A 15,737-nucleotide genomic window follows, 5' to 3' on the forward strand; every position below is an offset into this window, starting at 1 on the left:
TGTAATCGCTATTTGCACATCTATAGAATATTTTATATACGAATTTTTTAATATAAACCATAATATTCTCATCTCAATATTGATATTTAAAAATAATAATAATAAACAAATAAAATATATATTATCTGTTTGTTTAGTGACTTTAGTCCATCTATATTTGAATGATACTATTTCCTTTAAGTATTTAAAATATATGTGTTTTTTTGAGGATTTGGATTTTGAGTTCGGATTTGAATAGTAAATATTTTGAATTTAAATAGTTGTATGATGTGATATAAATAGGTATTGACGTGATGTTTTGAATGTAAAATTAATTTTTAGTATAATATAAAAAATAAAAAATAAATTTTTGATTTGATAATTTTGGAAAGAAAAAATCGAATGAATAGTGTAAATTCAATCCAATCTCCCAAACAAACACACCCTAAAGTTTACTTTTAAAAAAAATTAACAATTTAATATAAAATATATTCATTCAACAAAACAAAATAAAAGGATTCTATATATATTAAAAATGGTATAAACCAACATCTAACTTTTTTTAATATAAGTGAAAGTTTTAGATAAAAAAATATATATGTATATGAATCTCACCGTGCTATAATTCAATTTTTTAAAAATATGGAGTTTGTTTGTTTTGTCAAAAACAAATATATAATTTTTTTTTCAAAAAAGAAATTAATATATTATACATTTTTAAAGGTATGTTTGTTTTGTAAGATTATTTAAATGGATATTTTTTAATATAATGTATAAAAAATTGTGTAATAAATATAAGATATATTAATACTCCTCCTTCTCGTAACAAAGTATCTATTTTTCCATTTTAGTCCGCTCTCGTAACAAAGTATTCATTTTCATTTTCTTTTTTTAAGTAATTGTACTATCTACCTAACATTACAAATACTCTTACAACTTACAATATATTACACAAATGTCATTATCTTTATATCATACTTACTGATAAGGTTATTTTAGTAATTTCTACTGTATTTATATTATATCCCAATATAATACTAATATTTCTAAAACTACGTGAAAAAACAAATGGATACTTACTTATGGGATGGATAGAATATTTATTTTTTCTAAAAAAAATGTAGATATGTAGATATATTTTTCTTTTTCTAAAAGAAGACTCCCTTATTATATTTTATATTATTCAGAGTATAAATTCATGACCTTGATCCCACTCTCACACCACCATGTCTGAATTAAGTGATGTGCTTTACACAAGTTTTTTATTGAATACAGCAAATATTACTTGTTCTAATTCGATTTTTTTTTTTATCATTTTTGTCCATTTTATTAAAAAAAATGAATTTTTAATTATAGTAAAAATAATCATATATAAATACCAAAATATTTTTAATTTTTAAAATATATTTATTTTTGTGTATTTTAAATAACAAAAATATCAAAATCATCTTACACTTACATTGACTAATAAAAATGTCATTATTTTTTAATCCATTAAAAAAATAAATGTATAATTTCTACTAGAAAAAAAAAAGTATCAATCAATGGTAAAAAAAGAATTTGATTACGGCAATGGTAATGAAAACATAAATCATATGCTATACAATACATATATTAACAATATATGTATCTTGAAAGTTTGCAATTTATTAGTTTCTGTCGAGGTTTACCCAGTGCGCATTTTCGGGTAGCGGATACGGATTTTTTCATGTCATAAAAATAAAAAAATAAAAAAATAAAAAATAAAAAAATAAAAGTCAGATCAAAATTGACATACAAATTGTGTTTATTTACAGAGTAGGGATATAGTAACATGACTCCGGAGACATGAATTACATGTTCGTATGATTCATATCTTATTTTAATATCATGTTTTTAATTATATGCAAATGATAAATATATATATATATGGTAATTATAAAAATTTAAACTTAACTTTCACATCATATATTTGTTAGAATGTAATTTGATTATTTCAAAATTGTCCTCCACCATTTACGAAATGCTTATGCTAAGATAAAATTGATTATTGAATTTTTGGATCAGGTCTCATCGCCATGACCACAAAATGGTCCTCGCAATGGTCACATATTTAGTATAGGCCCGAAATTCAAGTCTGCCATTGTTATCACTATTTCAACATCAATCCCTCAACTTCTTATAATTGTAATTGATTAAGACATTGGAAATATATAGTTTTATTAGTATCCTATTCCTATTGAAGTAATTTCACAGTTGGTTAGTTTTGTTTTCGAATATTTGTTATATTTCCATTAAAATTTTCAGAAAAATGATATACTATAAATTTTTTATTTTTACATTATCTATACAATTCTTTATACATTAGATCCATAAGAATAAAATAATAAAAAAAAAAATTCAAGCCAAAATACAAAATAAATATTATATAAAAAGCACAGCTTCATTTACATATAAATATTTTTTGAAATTTTTATATTATTTATTAATAGTCATTTTTTCAAACAATATCACACCGGAACAGTACTTTATTTCACAAAATATTAAATTAAATACACACAATTTTAATTTAAAATTATAAAAAATTCTAAAGGTGTGTTTATTTTACTAAGAGTTTATCATTTGTTATTATTTGAATGTATATTTTATGAAAATTGAAATATATATATACATGTTATTTTTCATAAAATATCATATCAATATTATTGAAATGTAACTCTCAAATTAAATATTCCTAATTCAAACTTAAAAAAAATACTACATCCTAAAATTTCAAAAATATATGTTTAAATGAAACTTATTGTTTCAACTGTTATTTATTTATTTTTAAATGATAGTTAAATAGTAAAAGTTTAATACACTTTTTTTTAGCATATTTAGTTATTACATTCGTGACTTTAATTTAATTATTTCCAAAATAACCTCATATTATTCAATAGTGTAGATCAAATTACAAAATCCCATTACACACACTTATGCAATTATCCAGAAATTTTATATTATTAAAAACTAATCCAACAAAATAGAAAGAAGAGAGCATTGTTAAAAGGTGTGTAACTTTTGTTTTTTTAATGTATTTTTCAGTTTAGGTATAAAATCGTATAAATAATAAAAGAAATACTCCCTCCGTCCCACATACCATGTCTACGTTGCCGTTTCTATTCGTCCCACGTACCATGTCACTTTCCTTTTTTGGAAAATAATTATACACTTTAATGTCATTTTAAACTTTTTAATTTTTTTTTAAAGTTTAATTAAACTAATTAGTTATCTAAATCTTAATTTATAATTATTTATATTATAGGATAATTATTTTCACTAATATATTCTTAATTAACTACTAATTACATCCCTCCTAAAATACGGTGTCTACAGTGTAGCAGACACGATATGTGGGACAGAGGGAGTAATATTTTGCATTACATTACTATCTCTTGTAAGTGATGTAATATAGTATTATATTAGTGTGTGTATATATATATATTTATGTACTATTTTTTTATTTATGTTGGGTTCACTCTGAAGTATTTATTTTTTTATTATAATAAAAATAATTTTGAATAAATGTCAAAATATCTTCGATTTTTACAAAAGTATTTATTTTTTACATATACTTGCAAAAATATCAAATTATTTTATATATTTTTACTAACTAATAAAATATTATTATTTTAAATTTACTAAAAAGATAAATATTGTGAGTCGGGACAAAAAAAAAGTAATATTAATTGAAAATTACGTAACAAAAAATATTTTGGGTTAAATACATATATTTTAGAACAAACATTAAGTAAAAAAAAAAAAAAAAGGTCCAAAATAATCAGAGCAAATGTGTCTTTGTTTTAGGGGAACTAAAATTGGATAGATGAAATTGACCTGTAACAATATACATCACTTCACTTTGTCTGAAAATGGGTCGGTTTGTTTTCGATTCCACAGTTATTAATACTAAAATCACATTTTGATTCGAATATTTTTTTTAAATAATATTTTAATGTGATATTTAATTAAATTAAATAATTTAGTTATATTAACTAAAAATCGTGCAAAATAAATAATATTGATTTCAATTTTAAATTGAAACCAAACAAACTCTAGAAACTTTCTTATCTACTTTCAATCGGTATTAAAATACTTATTATTTGTTAATCTCTTAAAATTATAAAGATAAACTTTAGAGTGAAATAAAATGAATATATTGGATGAAATGTCTAATAAATGTGAGGAGTGTATTTATTTTGTAAAATTGTTCAAAAGAAAAAAAAAAATTGACATGAGATATAAAAAATTGTGTAAAGAATATAAAAATAATGAATGTGAATAGTATATTATTTTTTTTAAAAAAAAATAGTACACGAAGAAAAAATAGAAAAAACAAAGTCTTAGGTTCTCCATGAAAAATTAGTCTTTAAAAAATAAATAGTAAAATACCACTTTCTTTGTCCATAGACCATAATAGATGATCCATTTGTTCGGTAAGTTATTTAGGTAATGTAAATTAATAAATTATGATATTAGTTTATTATTTTTTATATTAGTAATGTTGTTGATATTTTAAAAATATGAATGAATACATATGATTAAAAATAGAATATATATATTTAATTTTTTTTACTATTATGTGTCAATAAAACATATATAATACGAATATTAAAATTAATACAAATAAATAAAAAAATCTTAAATATAGATAAAGAAAAAGTTTGTTTATTGAAAAGAATGATATAAATAAAAGATGATTGAACGAGTCTTTAGAAAATCAACATAAATTAATTTTAAAACAGAAAATCTTTAATATAAATTAGAAAAAAAAAGTTTATTTATTGAAAAGAACAATAGAAATAAAAAATGATTGAGCAAATCTTTACGGTTTGAAATTTAATTTAATTAATTTTAATTTATTAAATACATTTAAAATTAATAAATTTTTTAAGAATAAAAACAGAATATCTATCACAGTAGTATGAAATTGCAAGTAACATATGTGCTAAAACACACATTATAGTACTGTAATTTTACTAAAAAATATATATATTTAATAAAATATTTATGCTCATATAATATATTATCCTCTCCGTTCCACGTAATTTGTCTCTATTTTATATTTTCGTCTGTTCCACATAACTTGTTCTTTCTTCTTTTTTTTTTAAATATAATTATACACTTTAATCACATTTAAAATTTTAAATTTTATAATTTTTTTAATCTTAATTAAACTATTTAGTTATCTTAATTTTAATTTATAATTATTTTTACTAACACACTTTTTAAATTACTTACTAATTATATTTTAACTCACCCGTGTTATATGAGACGGAGGGAGTACCATTCAACGAGTAATATCAAAACAAAATAAAACAAAGAAAACCCTAATCTCCAAGATAATTATTTTGTTGTTAAAGTGTCGTAATTAACAGTACTTCTTGATTAAATAATTGACTAGAAATTAGTTAGAAAATTAAATATAATATAATAGAGAATAGAATGCAATGAATGACGATGTTCACACAAATACTCTCACTTGTCTACAAACGTATAGCAAAGGAATATGATTCTTGTTTACAACTTTTTTCTTTGACCCCAAAATAGAAAACAAAGTGAACACCAAACATAAAGCACAAAGATAGGATAGATAGATACATATAGATACACGATATATATACACACAGAGATGGGTAACCACCCCACCCCACCCCACCCCCCTATGGCCATATACCACCAACCCCAAATTTGGGCACTGCACAAACCATAATGCCCCATTTTGAAAACGACATAATATCCCCATTTTTGAATGCCCTAATTATTATTCTCATTCTCTTTCATAGCCTCTCTTCATTCATTATTTTTATTTCATCCAACAAAATAGATTTGGGTCTTCTCATTGTGTTTTTTATACTCTAATTAGTCACCGGAACCAGAATTACATATAAATGAGTTATTTCTTAAAAGATTTTACCATAATACTCCCTCCGTCCCAAACAAGGTGCAATATTTATTTTTGGCACGGGTTTTTAGGTGGGTAATATTAAGTATAATAATTTAGAAATTATGTAATACGATAGAGAGATAAATATACTCTCTCTCTGTCCCACATAATTTGTCCCTATTTTCTATTTTCGTCCGTCCCACATAACTTGTCTTTTTTTTTATTTTTGGAAATATAATTATGCACTTTAATCGCATTTTAAATTTTAAATTTTATAATTTTATAATTTTAATTAAACTATTTACTTATTTTAATCTTAATCTATAAGTATTTTTACTAAATAATAATTATTTTTACTAATACACTTCTTAATTACTTACTAATTATACTTTACCTTATATCTACAGTAATACACCCATATTACATGAGATGGAGGAATTATATTTTATTTTTTTATTTGGATGATACGAGGGGATAAAGTATGGGGTAGAGATTAGGTATAATTAATTATTTTATATTTTGGAAATATTGTAGAGTGTTTGTGACATATCCAAAAGGAAATGGGACGGAGAGAGTACTATTTATTTATTTATATATATATATACACATATCTATTTATTTTTTTAAACAATTATATTTTTCAAATTGGTATATTTTAAATACTAGGCTGGTTATGGTTACAGTGATATATGACCGTATTATATTGTTAGCTTCAATCAATATATCGTATTTACATATTAAATTTTTTATCAATTCGAAATATCATTTTTATTATTTTTGTTTATCTTATTTAAAATTATTATTATTTTATTTTAGTAAAAATAATCGTATATTAATACAAAATTACACTTTAATTATTACTTAAATTAAAAATAATAATAATTAAACCAATAACAATTATTGTATTTTGTACTAATTGTAATAACTAAAAATTTAATAAAATAATATTGCAAAATTAACATTTCATTTATATTTTATGTAAACTATATTATTAATAATTATTTTTACCTAAAAATATTAAAATAAAAAATATCAAAAATATCAAAATTCTCTAAAAATTCTCTAGTTAATATATATAATCATAATATAATAGTTATATATTAAAAATTACTTAATGATAATTATATAATTTTTATATAAAAATCAGTATAATAAAAAATATATTTATAATATAAATTATTTATTTTTAAAATAATTAAAGAATTATTATATAGTATTATACAATAGTTTTAGTAATTTTATCAATTGTTTTAATTTTCAAAATATCTATTAATTGTATTAATTATAATATTATTAAGGATGCTAGTTATGATTTTATTAATTGTGAGTATTTAATAAATGTATTAATTATAATTTTATAAATTATGATATACTCAATAGCATTTAATACATATTTATTTTATTAAAAATTAAATTATTAAAAAAATGACAAAAATAAATTGATGGAATAGACCTAAAGGGATATATAGATAATATATAAAAACACAAATAAACACACCACAAGACTACTACCAATTCTTGATATTTAATTGTTAATGCAAGGTTACATTTGATGGCTTTCTTTTAATGCAATTGTTTGCCTAACATCTTTTTCTCCAAATATTTTAATCTTTTTTATAAAATTCATAATTTCATATAAAATATTATTTTTATATCACTAACACGATTTTTTATATTTCGCATTAAAAAAAAAATTTCAAATCAAAATACTAAACAAACAAATAGACGTGTTTAATATTTTAATATGTAATTTTTTTAAAAAAAAAACTACTAAATTATCGCAATTCACACAAAATAATTTGACTTTATTTTTATAATAATAATTTAAAATTTTGGACAAAATAAAATAAAAATATAAAATCCAAAAATATATATAAAAGAACACACTCCTCCTGAATAAATCATGCTACATTCATTATTATAGTACTCAATAAACAGGCACTAAGTAGAATACAAAAATAATTAATGTAATATATTAATTTTTTTAAAAAATATATGTATGTATTTTTTGTTAGAAAAAATACACTGATTTATTGAAATACTAATATAGTTGTACGAATGATTTTTTTATTCGCATTTTAATTTAATATTTATATTATATGATATTATTATTGTGATGTGATATTAATTTTATAAGAAAAATAATGTAGTTTATTAAAAATTATGCTGGATTAATAATATTTTTTTAATTTAAAATTAAAAATTTCCTTAACCTTGTTTGGTTTTGGATACTATTCATTTGTTTTTTATTTTCAATTTTTTTTTATATTACATAAAAATTTAATTTTATAATTAAAATATTATATTAAATAATTATTTCGATCTAAAAATTAAATACTAAAATCCACAATGACTATATAATTTTATTGTTTTCAACAATACAATTTTACTTCCTGTACAAATATCATTCAAAGGTTGCCAATAAACAAAATATATCATTCAACTATTATTTTATCATAAACTAGGGGTGTGTTTGTTTGAGGGATTTGTTTGGATTTCCACTATTTATCCTATTTTTTTCTCCAAAAAACATCAAATCAAATACCTATTTTTCATTTTTTATATTATACTAAAAATCAATTTTACATTCAAAACATCACATCAACACCTATTTATATCACATCATACAACTATTCAAATTCAAAATTTTTACTATTCAAATCCCAACTCAAAATCCAAACCCTCGAACAAAAGTAAGGATACAAACAAACAATGCACCCAAAAAAAAAAAAAAAAAGTTCATTTTGGGTCTATTTTATGTAGAGTTTTTTTTTTCCTTACAATTCTCTCGATTCATAGTAAAAAATATATTACTCACTCCATCTCACTTAATTTGTTCACTATTTTTATTTTCGTTCGTCCTATATAATTTGTCATTTATTTTTTTGAAAATATAATTTTACACTTTAATCACATTTTAAATTTTATAATTTATAATTTTTTTTATTAAATTATAATTATTTTTTACTAATACATTTTTTAATTATTTATTAATTACATAATCTAAAACTAAAGAGCACAAATTAGCTTGGAGGGCAAATATTCTCTTTGATGAAACATATAATCATACACCTATATAGACACAAATTCAAACATAAAATAATAATAATAAAACAAATTAAATAGAGCCTATTGTTACTACAAAATTTATTTTAATTCCCTTCATATATCCTTATTAAAAAAATAGTAACATTTTTGTTTAAGTAAAGGTTAATTAAAACAATTGCATTGTAATAAAAAAATCCCCTAATTTATCATATGCCATTATTTGTTTTTTGTGAGTGTACAACCAAAAAGTACCAAAACATTTTCTTCATCACTACTTCATTACAATAATAATAAGGAAAATAAAATAAAATTATTTACAATAACTTGTTGGCAAATAGAAAATAATAATGATGCTAAATCATCATTAATTTTGATTTAAATTTTTAATAACACATGTTTAGTATTCCCAACATAATGGGAATAAATTATGACCAAAGTAGGGGCACTTCCGTCATTTCAGTACATTAAATCTCATAAAGAATCCGAACCGTGAAAGGTGGAAATAAACACAGTAGAGTCAGTTACGATTTGTTTTGACCAATATTTAATTACTTAATCCGTCCCGTATACCATGTCCACGTTGTCGTTTTTATCCGTTACACATACCATGTCACTTTTATTTTCTGGAGAATGATTATACACTTTAATCTTATTTTAAAATTTTTAATTTTATTTTTTTAAATTTTAATTAAACTAATTAGTTATCTTAATCTGAATCTTAATTTATAATTATTTATATTATAGGATAATTATTTTCACTAATACATTTTTAATTATTTACTAATTATACTTCTTCTAAAATAATACCGTGTCTACAGTATAGCAGACACGGTACGTGGAACGGAGGTATATTATTTATTTATTTTAAATAGTTATTGTAATAAAACTTTATTTTAATTCCAAAATTAATAAAAAATAAATAAATATTAAAAAACAAAAAAGGAATTTGTGGGGAAAATGATTGGCTGCGACACCTGACAATGTTAAACGTGGTTTGTACGCATTCTCTAAGATGATTTTTAATTTTGGATTAATTACAATAATCTTCACCCATCATCATTAATGAATTAACACATCACTAAATATTTTATTATAAATACTTAGAATTCATATAAATTGACCACGACGGGTACAATGCTGAATTTTAAAATTTAGTATTGTGCTGATAATATACCGTAATATACAGTTTGCATTCATATAATACAAATGTATCATATATTATAGTCTTATACAAAACAATCAATACTTGATTTCAGCACACAACATACGGTTATACATCACACTTGTAATTATGAACCAACAATACAAATACAACACATGCTATGATTTTATACAATACAAATACTACTCCCTCAGTCCCACATACCGTGTCTGCTACACTGTAGACACAGTATTTTAAAAGGAGTGTAATTAGTAAGTAATTAAGAATGTATTAATAAAATTAATTATTCTATAATATAAATAATTATAAATTAAGATTAAGATAATTAATTAGTTTAATAAAAATTTAAATAAATAAATTTAAAAGTTTTAAATGAGATTAAAATGTATAATCATTTTTCAAAAAAATAATGTGACATAGAATGTGGGACCGATAGAAACGGCAACGTGGACATAGCATGTGAGACGAAGGAAGTAATTGATTTCAGCATACCACGTACTGTTATACAACACGTAATAAGTTTTTGTATTGTTTATATATATTACGAGTGCTGAAACACAGCGTTGATTTTTTCAATTCAGCATGCTAATCGCTCATCAATTGACCTCTTTGTTAAGTACAAAATATTTAAAGTAATAATGTTTAATTAATTAATAATAATACTATATTATATAACTAATAATATTGATAATTTTAAACTAAATTTAATATACACTAATAAAAATTTTAAAAATTATATGGAAATAAAAAATATATAATATAAATAAATTTTTTTTATAATATAAGTAAATAAAAATTTATTTATTTATTGACATGGAACAAAAATTACTTTTATAAAAGACGTTGAATTTTAAATATAAATAAAAATATTTATTTATTCATATAAAAGATATAGATTTAAAAAAATTTGAGTGATTTATATGATAGACAGTTAATTAATTTAATTTATATAGTATTTGTTAAATATAATTGATTGGCTAAATTTTACCTAAAATAAAAAATACTCCGATCTTTTTCTTAATAATCTATTTATTTATTTTTTATTTTGGTAAATTCTATAACAAAGTATTCATTTTTTTTAAAGTAATTATATTATCCAGTTAACATTACAAACACCCTTCTAATTTACAATATATTACACAAATGTCATTATTTTTATATTATATAATATTAATATGATTAATTTAATCTTTTTATATTTATTTATATTTTATCTCAATAAAATATTAATATTTTGAAAATTTTTATTTAAAAAATATATGAATATATAAATACGAGACGAAGGGAGTATAAATTATTATAAAATAGAAAAAGAAGAAAAATAATAAAATTAATTGTGCTTGAAGTAATATTTAATTAAGTAAACAATACTGAATTTTTAATTAATTTTTGGTTGTAATATAAAAAATCACGTACAACGTTTGATGTCGACAGCGCTGTAGGGCCAGGCAGTGCCGCCAGCTCAGTTGGTAATACCTTGCAAAGCTAATGGACCTGAGAACCAAGTAAATCCATACCGTCCATCAAATTACAAACGAATCAGATTTATCCGGTATTTAACTCCCTGGACTTCTTAAATAAATAATTTTAGCGATGTATATTTTTAACAAGATTCGTGGACCTGAGAGACAGGTAAATCTAAGCCGTTAATTAACGAATCCTAAGGTCCAGATCTACCCGGCGTTTGGGTCCAAGAAAGGTTGCAGAAGAGGTGATTACAGTGTATGTGGGAGTAGACTGAGAGAAAGGGGGAGGAGAGAGAGCGGAGGAGCTCCTTTTCTTCAGCTTTAATGGCGTGAGACTGTACCAGAGTCTGTGTGTGTATGTATTCTTACATATATAGATACAGATAGATGTGTGTAAAACCATCCATGGCAATTCGCAAATCGCAAATATGCAATCCATTCATCTTTGCATGCTTCACCAACTCTTTCCCAAATTAAAAATAAAAAAATAAAAGAAAATCCCGAAACCCAAACGCCCTCAAAAAAAAAAAAAAAATGAAAGAGAAAAACTATTATTGATCTTGCAAAACGAGAATAAAATGAAATGCTTTTGAAATCTCACCCACTTTCGCCATATTTATGATTGGGACTTTTGGTTTTCTGAGGCCCAGTGCTGAAATTCGGAAAATCTCCAGTGGGTTCCGCCGCTTGATCGTTTTCCCGATGCCTCCGTCTCTGCTCCGATCATAAGAATCGCCGGCCGGCGTTTCGCCATAGACAGTGCTGGAAAAGCTCCTGTGTTGTACTCTGTGCTTCTAGTGTTGTTCTTTGGTGTTCTAGGGTTTTTTTTTTTTTTTTTGGATTTTGGATGCTGGAGAAGAAGAGTGTAGAAGCAATGAAGGACGACGACGAGTGGGAAACGTTGCTGGACGAGATCCCTCATGTGACATCGTCGCCGAATCTCCGTCCGGCGGCGTGGGGAGGCGCTCGGAAGCCGAGCAGTGTGGCCGATCTCGGCTGCGGACATGCACCGTGGCCTGCTTTGAGCGGCCATGGCGTCAACACTGGGTACTACGAAAGCGACGACGTTTTGACGCAGAGTGGGTTTTCTCGGAAATCCGACGGCGGCGGCTCCTCGTCGAGCTTATTCTCCGGCGGCGCGCGTTCGATGTCGGACATCGGATCGCCGCCGCCGCCGCCGCAATTGGAGCTCAAAAGCCGCTTGATCCCCGGCGCCGGATTCTGGAGGAATTTCTACAATGGGAACGAGGGGAATCTCTTGGACGATTTCAACCTCTCCGCGAGTTTCAACATTCTGTACATTAGCGACGAGCACGACACTGCTCCACCACCACCGCCGTCGCCGGCGCCGGCGCCGGTATTCCCTAACTGTGTCCAATCCTGCGATCTATCTGTAAATGTGAATTTCGAAAAGTACGGAGCAGCTTCCCATAGTTACACGAATGGATTCAATTTCAATCTCTCTGTTCCTAGAGGACCTCTGGATTTCGGTGGCGATGAAAGAGCTGTGAACATTTCAAGATCACGGTATTCCCCCGCCCGATCGGAAAGCTTCTTCGCCGGAAACAATGAATTCAGTCCTCAGTTCTACAGAGCTAACAATTCCCCTATGAGACTAATTTCATCCGATATACCCTCATCTTTAAATATGCCTTCGCCTCGAAATCGGATGATGAATGTAGTTCAAGCAAGGAATCCTTTCTGTCCAATGCCGACGCCCCGAAACACCGATGAAACTTCAATGTCTTACAGAACAAACAAGCCGCTGTTCCATGTCCGCGACGATGCCGTTAGCAGAGAAGACAGTTTGATCATTCAAGGGGAAGGGGTGAACTATGGTATGAACAGAGCAAATGCTAAAACCAGGGCTCAAGATGGCTGCCGGAGTCCGAGGATGTTTTTCTCGGCGACCCTGCCGCAGAAATGCAGCTCACTAGCAGAAGTTCATGGATACATATACCAAATCGCGAAGGATCAGCACGGATGCAGGTTCTTGCAAAGGATGTTCGACGAAGGAACTCGCGAAGACGTGGAGATAATATTCGATGAGATAATCGACCACGTGGTGGAGCTTATGATGAATCCGTTCGGGAATTATCTTATGCAGAAGTTGTTGGAGGTGTGCAGCGACGAGCAGAGAATGCACGTGCTGCTGAGGGTGACGGAGGAGGCCGGCGAGCTCGTTAGGATCTCTTTAAACACACATGGGTATGTGTGTCGTCGCCATATTTTCGTTTCCTTAGTCGATGTTTCGATTGATTTAACTTTTCTTTCCGGTTATTAGTACTCGGGTGGTGCAGAAGTTGATCGAGACACTTCAAACGAAACAGGAGAGATTGCTGGTTATTTCTGCCCTCGAGCCGGGATTTCTTGCACTCATCAAGGACTTGAATGGGAACCATGTTATTCAAAGATGTCTGCAATGCTTTACGGCTGAGGATAGTGAGGTAATATAACCCTTCGTCGCCAATTTTACGAATGTGCCTTGATCGTGGCATCGAATTATATTGTTTTTCGATACAATCAACAGTACACTATATGCGTTAATATAATATAAATACAACACACGAACTAATAACATTTGTTATAGTCTCGTATAGCACACCGCACCGCATGCTGTTATACAACACATTTGTAATTATGAACATATAATACATGTTGTGTGTAGACATGTGCTGTGTATAATATGACTGTGCTATTTATATATATTACGGGTGCTAATTTGGACTGTTCATTTTTCCAAATCAATATCGTAACTGTTCCCATGATTTGGACATATGTACAACAACCAAGCAATAGGATCATCATTTAGATTTATCGTTGTTATGATATCCCGTCAACGATCAAATGTGACAAATGAGTGTAGGTTTTGTATTGCCATGCGCCTATCAGTTGTTGGTCGGCTGTCTATAGTAAAACTTGATCTTATTTCGTGTAATAGTTAAGCCTGTTTACAATAGCATACTCGAAAGAAATCCGTAGTAATTCAGTCATAATCCACATTTGTTGCTATTACATGTTCTTGTTGTTGTTTGTGTATAAAAAACATGAAACTATCCCGTAAACTGTATCTTGACGATATTCGTAAGTTCAACTAAACGGGGGCTAATTTGAGATTTCATTACGTGCTTCGTGTTTTTATCTTACGATTTGATATGCGCTTGCAGTTCATCTTTGTTGCTGCCGCTAAGTACTGTGTCGACATTGCCAAACACCAACACGGATGCTGCGTTCTGCAACGATGCATCAGCACTTCCACCGGGAAGCTACAAGATAATTTGGTTGCCGAGATTTCAGCAAACGGGCTTCAGCTCGCGCAAGATGCATTCGGGTATCTTATACATTTCGTCGTAATTCCTCACTAAACTTCAAAATCCTAAAATATTTTATACCAAAAAATATCATATCGCATTTTCCTTGCAGGAACTACGTCGTTCAGTACATTTTGGAGTTCAAAATTCCGTCTGCCACAGCCAAGCTGACGTCCCAATTCGAGGGTAACTATGTGCATCTCTCGATGCAAAAATTCAGCAGCCACGTAGTCGAAAAGTGTCTTACGACGTGCAATGAGAAAACGCGCTCGAAAATCATCAACGAATTGCTCGCCGCGCCATACTTCGAGCAGTTGCTTCAAGACCCTCATGCAAATTACGTCGTTCAGACCGCCCTCCGCGTTTCTGAGGTACACACACACCAATCTTCCGTCATTTTTGTCAGTTTCGAACCAACTTAACCTTAATCTTCGCGCAATCGAATCTCAGGGCCCTCTCCACAATTCTTTGGTCGAAAAGATCGAATCCTACAAGGCGATCTCGCGCAACAGCCCCTACTCGAAGAGGATCTTCTCGCACAAGCTCTTGAAGAGGTAATGCGGCGATGTACAATCTTTCTCCCGGTAAGAAACTTTTGTTGTCATAAGTCAACCTTTGTGTGTGTGTTTTTATGTATGTATCGAAACTGGTCGATGATCCGAATCCTCTGGTCAATTTTGCTCGCGTATAAAATGTTGTTTTTGTTACACCAAGATGAACGAGTGTAAAGAAAAGCTTCCTCTCCGCAATACTTGCGTGGTTGAGCGATCGAAATGCTCGATATATATATCTGTCGAGTGTACAGTGTATATAAAGACTTGAATCACCCTCTTCATTTGCCGCATTGTGTATGAATTCCTGTCTTT

The 15,737-nt window shown here is 27.1% G+C and overlaps 1 protein-coding gene across 1 annotated transcript; it reads left to right on the forward strand.

Moving 5' to 3' along the window:
• The first annotated feature begins 11,938 nt into the window (after window positions 1-11,938).
• On the forward strand, window positions 11,939-15,737 carry LOC127262476 (putative pumilio homolog 7, chloroplastic). The gene is made up of 5 exons (XM_051291168.1): window positions 11,939-13,768; window positions 13,845-14,007; window positions 14,728-14,891; window positions 14,984-15,242; window positions 15,322-15,737. The coding sequence occupies exons 1-5, from the start codon at window positions 12,408-12,410 to the stop codon at window positions 15,427-15,429; spliced, it is 2,055 nt and encodes a 684-aa protein (XP_051147125.1). The 5' UTR covers window positions 11,939-12,407; the 3' UTR covers window positions 15,430-15,737.

This window comes from Andrographis paniculata, unplaced genomic scaffold (genome assembly GCF_009805555.1).
Source record: "Andrographis paniculata isolate CXL003 unplaced genomic scaffold, ASM980555v1 Contig65END, whole genome shotgun sequence".
Classification (NCBI taxonomy): domain Eukaryota; kingdom Viridiplantae; phylum Streptophyta; class Magnoliopsida; order Lamiales; family Acanthaceae; genus Andrographis; species Andrographis paniculata.

Coding starts and splice junctions, on each gene's coding strand:
- LOC127262476 (XM_051291168.1), top strand. CDS start 12,408: ATGCTGGAGAAGAAGAGTGTAGAAGCAATGAAGGACGACGACGAGTGG. Junction 13,769..13,844: donor ATCTCTTTAAACACACATGG/GTATGTGTGTCG, acceptor TCCGGTTATTAG/TACTCGGGTGGTGCAGAAGT. Junction 14,892..14,983: donor CTCGCGCAAGATGCATTCGG/GTATCTTATACA, acceptor TTTTCCTTGCAG/GAACTACGTCGTTCAGTACA.